The sequence below is a fragment of the Pteropus alecto genome, unplaced genomic scaffold (genome assembly GCF_000325575.1).
Source record: "Pteropus alecto unplaced genomic scaffold, ASM32557v1 scaffold189, whole genome shotgun sequence".
Classification (NCBI taxonomy): Eukaryota; Metazoa; Chordata; class Mammalia; order Chiroptera; family Pteropodidae; genus Pteropus; species Pteropus alecto.
Genome location: NW_006442117.1, coordinates 4,289,664 through 4,294,736, shown reverse-complemented (window position 1 = coordinate 4,294,736; position 5,073 = coordinate 4,289,664). Strand labels below are relative to the sequence as shown.

General features: G+C 59.1%; 1 protein-coding gene across 1 annotated transcript in view; it reads left to right on the top strand.

The window, feature by feature from the left end:
• The first annotated feature begins 3,909 nt into the window (after positions 1-3,909).
• ZP4 (zona pellucida glycoprotein 4) overlaps positions 3,910-5,073 on the top strand; it is a 19,151-nt gene continuing 17,987 nt past the window's right edge. The window contains exons 1-3 of the mRNA XM_015596261.1: positions 3,910-4,087; positions 4,359-4,480; positions 4,554-4,656. Of these exons, the coding sequence (XP_015451747.1) occupies positions 3,910-4,087; positions 4,359-4,480; positions 4,554-4,656 (403 nt within the window). The remainder of the gene's footprint in view (positions 4,088-4,358; positions 4,481-4,553; positions 4,657-5,073) is intronic.

Below are 5,073 nucleotides of genomic sequence, written 5' to 3'. Positions count from 1 at the left end.
GCGTCGTCCGGCTGGGAGATCACGGCGTGCTTCCTGGAGACGGGGGCCTGGGACGTTCCACCCCACGGCAGAGGCTCTCAAGCTTGAGTGTGTGTCAGAATCACCTGCAAGGCTGTCAAGCGGAGACCGCTGGGCCCACAGCCAGCTTCCGACCTGCCAGGTAGGGACTGAGGCTCATCTGTGATGAGCCCCCAGGGGGGCGGGTGCTGCTGGCCCAGGGGCCTGACTTGGAGAATCTCCGCCCTCAGGGAATTAGGGCCTGGTCAAGTAGAGAGGAGGCTGCAGCGTCCAGGACTTGGGCCTTGGGAGCCACAAACGCAACGGCACGTGGTCGATTAGAAAGCGAAGCTGCGTCCTGGTTACGTCGAGTCGGTAGAACAGACGACACGGGACGCAGCACGTGACACCGGCCTGGTAAACAGTTACCGCTCGACTCCGGTGAGCTGAGTGCGAGTGTAGGACAGCGGCCCGAAGGAGCCCGCGGCCTGCTCTTGTCCACCTTGTCACTGTCCCCGCTCACCACGTCCGCCCTGCTCCCTGAGCCGAGCAGCCCGAGGCCCGACCGACTCCACCGGGTGCAAAACGAGCCCCTCCCTCCTCTACACGGCGAGGAATTTACAATCCCTTCGGTGAGCCAGAGCGAGGCTGGGAGTTTTCAAAAGGAATTCTAAAAAGAAAATAAAAGCATAAAAGTAAAGAAACGGGCATTCGCAGGCACACAATTCTCACTTCGTCTAAACAGAAAGTAACCCAGAACGAAGGGCAGCGGGCTGACGGTTTCGCGATGGTGCGTGAGGTGTTTTGAGTTGACTCGGGACATGTTAGGGTCCCAGCCCGTCCCTCAGAGTGACCTTGTTAGGAAATAGGGTCTTTATGTCAACAATCAAGTTAAAGCGAGGCCATTAGTGTGGGCCCTGAGCCAAAGTGACCGATGTCCTGCTTTTACGCAGAGGAACAGAGTTAGGGAAGGGGACAAGCATTTCAACACAGACAGCGTGTATGGGCCAGAAAACGGACCTCGCACTTACCGGGAAATCCCCAGAAGTCCTTAATTTTGGCTTTTTCTTTCTTTAGCCACCTACTCTCCCTTCTCCGTCACCTTCCGCCCGAAAGAGGAGTCAGCGTGTTGCCACTGCTCCAGGCTAAACAGCTGCCCGGCGGGCTGGCCCCCTGCCTGCCAGAGGGGAGGGACAGTCCCCTGCTGGTGGCGGTCGTGGTGGCAGAGGAAGGGGTGGGACAGAAGGGGTGACAAAGTCCGAGCCGCGCGGGTGCTGGGGGGCCAGGGCGGCCGGGGGTGGTTGGCTTTTTCTTTCTTTAGCCACCTACTCTCCCTTCTCCGTCACCTTCCGCCCGAAAGAGGAGTCAGCGTGTTGCCACTGCTCCAGGCTAAACAGTGGGGGGCCCGTGACCCGCCTCTCGGCTCGCTCTCCACCCTTTCTTGCTGGAAGGGAGCACATGTGTCTACCGGAAATTGAACGTGACATCTTCCCTCTGGAGAGGGTGCCCTGATCACCCCACGCGGAGGACAGCCGGGTGCTCCTCACCGGTCAGCACCCACCAGGGGCTCGGCCGACCCCTCCGCATCTGGGGTAATTTTGATTATTTGAGGTAAATTGAGGGTTCTCCAGGGTTTCATTGACCTGATGCCTCAGCCCCCGGTCAGGAGGACACACTCCAGTCACAGCAAGGGGACCGCTGTACGTGTCGGATCCCGAGTGACATATCCATCGCCAGGAAGTGCCCCAGCGACTGCGGTGCTGTCAAAATGCAGCCCACCTCTGGAGCAGCTACACGTCAGCAGAAGGCACTTGGTAAACCGGCTAGCTGCCCCCTCGTCTCTAGGCTGAAAGGAAACATTCAAATGTGACTCAAGAAAAATATCCCCAGATCCTTGCGTTTGAGGTAATAGGAGGCAAATGTTCTAGTGGTTAAGCCTGGGGCTCTTCGAAGTGATTTACATGTTATCAGTGCATTTCCTTTCCTGAAATTGAGTGGTTGATTGACGATGACCTCAGGGGACGTAGCACAGGTGTGAGCCTGAAATCACCTCATCCTAGGCCTGCTGGCCTTACCTGGGGGTTCGTCCTTGACGCCCTGTGGTATCGGGGTGACGTGTGAGTCTGGGTGGACTTCCAGGTACCTCAGCAGAGTTCCAGACTTACGTTCGTTTCCTGAGTCTAGCAGAGTCAGCACGTAAGCTCCCCAGGGTGGCAGTCCCACAGTCCCACGGGCGCAGACTGTCCCGCAGGCTCCCCCCCAATCAAAGCTGCCCATGGCTCAGCACCTGCTTCCTGTTGGCACCTCATCTCATCTTTGTCTCCCGAGCACGTAGACTGGTCTGACAGTTTAACGAGCAATGATTATGCAGCCAGCTTCGTGATAAGCATCGCGCATACATTATTTCATCTCGCAGTCTGTTAGTTGTAAGAACACCTCCTGCGTGAGCGACGCGTTATCCTAACTTTACAGATGCCAAAACCGTAAGGCACCGACAAGCGGTCACAGAGCTAGTGATGACTCAGGATCTGCACCCAGATAGGAGGGAACGACAGACAACCCAGTCCCTGCCCCCAACGCTTCTATCGGGGCCGCCACATATGGAAGTGGCCACTACAATCCAACGTGGACAGTCCTGTGAGCGAGCGCACGAGATGTGACGGGCCAGCAACTAAACCCAGTCTGGCTGGAGGTCAGGAAGCCGCGTCCCATCCTGAGGGCTGAGGGCATCGCCTCGACACTGTCACCATGAGGTTAATGGGCCATCTGATTTCCCGGGAAAGACACGTGCTCATGCGTTGTTTTATTAGTCGAAGAGAATTAGAGATACCAGCTTATAATTCTCAGTGCTTTGACTAAGATTTTTAGTCAGCTTGGGAAATTTTTTCATATGATAACTTTTAAGCTAAGTACTCTCCGAAGACCCTTTGGGGACATTGGCGGAAGTCCCTGCTCTCGACTCGCAGAGAGGAATACCCTCCCACCCCTACATCTCTGCAGGTGCCTCTGACACCTGGTCTGACACGGGACCTACAACGTGCAGTGGCCAGAGCATGTCAATCATAGCTCATGAGGACAAAAACACAAACGAGCAAATAAGAAGCCCCCACAAACTCGTGAAAATACAACTGAAACATACAAATAGTGAGATACGTTAAAATATCCGTAGGAGGCAGAACTAGTCTGGGAAATATGTGTCATAACCCACATGTTCACCTCGACCCTGGGAGCGGCCAGGGGGACAGCAATGGCGGAGAAAAGGTTGGGCCTCGTCAGCACCGCTTCGGGAGAATTCTCCCAGGACCAGGGAGAGTTCTAAGTCCACCTTTCTCAGGAACTGAATTTAAATTGTTCTGGGATGTTAAGCCAGGCTTCAATTGTGCCGTGACTTCTCATGAAAATTTAGGACCTGTGGCAAAGGTGACAAGGATCGTTGAAGGCCCTGACCATGCTGACAAGCGCTGGCCAGGCCGGGCTCCAGACACGTGACACGGAACTTCCTGTGAACCCTCAAGCCCATACCTGCCGGGAGCTCTGGGGCCCAAGTTACGGAGGAGAAAACTGAGGCCGAGAGGAAGCGTCTTCCCCACACGGAGCAGCTCACGGGCGGCCGAGCGCGTCACCCAGGCACGCCAGACTCCAGAGCAAGTTCCCCTGAGGTCAATGAGCCGGCCAAGGCCGTGCCACACCGAGGACCCCTGTGAGCTAAAGGGCACCTCGTTTTCTGGACTCTGCAGGCCACCTGGATCGTGCTCCTTAAAGTGAGGCAGCTGCAGACCGTGGCCCAAAGTGAACACAGCTGGAGGGAGCCCCCCCGCAGGAGTCCCACCTGCAGGTGGCAGCTGTAATTCCTTCTGTATAAAGGGAACGTCAGGGAGCTCAGGGGCCTGGCTCGGGGAGGGAGGTAGCGCCATGTGGCTGCTGTGGTCCACGCTGCTCTGTTTTCCGCTGTCTCTGGCCGTGAGGGGCCTCAGGGAGCCCGAGGTGCCGGAAGGTCCTGGAACTCTGCACTGCGGGCCACGGAGCTTTCGGCTCACAGTGTACCCTTCCCGCCAGGGGACAGCGACTGCTCCCACACTCGTGGCCTGGGGTAAGGGTGACGACTCGCCTGGCTTAGCCGGGCAATGGGCCATCTCCTCAGCTGCCTGAAACCCCCTCCAGCTCCCTGTCCTAACACTGTCCGCATTAGTAAACTCCGCAGCTTCTTTGTAGTGTTATCGCTTCACTCTGAATCGGGGTCCCCTCTGGTCCCCCTCTCTCCTCGGAGGCTGCTCTTGGGGTCTCGAGGCCACGCTGGCTGTGGTTTCCCTGCATGGTCACCGTGGTGGCTGACCCCCTGTGCTTTCTGCCCCTCCCCCCAGACAACCGTGGGCTGCTGCACAGGCTGCAGAATGACTCTGGCTGTGGCACCCAGGTGACCGAGGGCCCAGGCAGCACTGTGGTGTTGGAGGTGTCCTACGACGGCTGCTATGTCACCGAGTGGGTGAGTGTGACCAGCCAACGGGAGCCCTGAGCGGCCGAGCCCCAGCCCGGCTGACCCCGGCCCGTCTCTGCAGGCCTCCCACTACGTCCTGCCAGTCGGGGTGGAGGCAGCAGAGGGCGCCGGGCGCAGGATGGTTACGAAGACAAAGCTGCTCAAGTGCCCCGTGGGGCTCCGGGGTGAGGCTGTGCGGGCGGAGCCTGCGGGCTCCGGGGCCTCTCCTATGGGCTCCGTGCGGTGGCGCCGGACGCGTGCTTGGGACGACCTCCACCTGCGAGGTCACTCAGCGGGGTCCCTGTGACGGGGCTTTGCCTGCGCCCCCCGAATCCTGACCCAGCGCTGGGAGCACCGCTGCCGAGGGCCCCAGGGGGCGGGGGCGGAGCTGGGGCGCAAACGAGCATTGGCCCAGGAGCCCCTGGGTCTTGGGGTCCGGAGGGGACACTGCGCTGTCCGGGGGACTCAGCGAAGCCTGCGAGAGAGGAATGCGCTGGAACGGGGCTCCGCCGCCAGGGGGCGCGAGTTACGCCCCCCGCTGGGGAATGGGCAGGGCGCGTGGCCCCTGTTCAGCCTCGGCAGGTCGCCCCCCATCCCCCCAT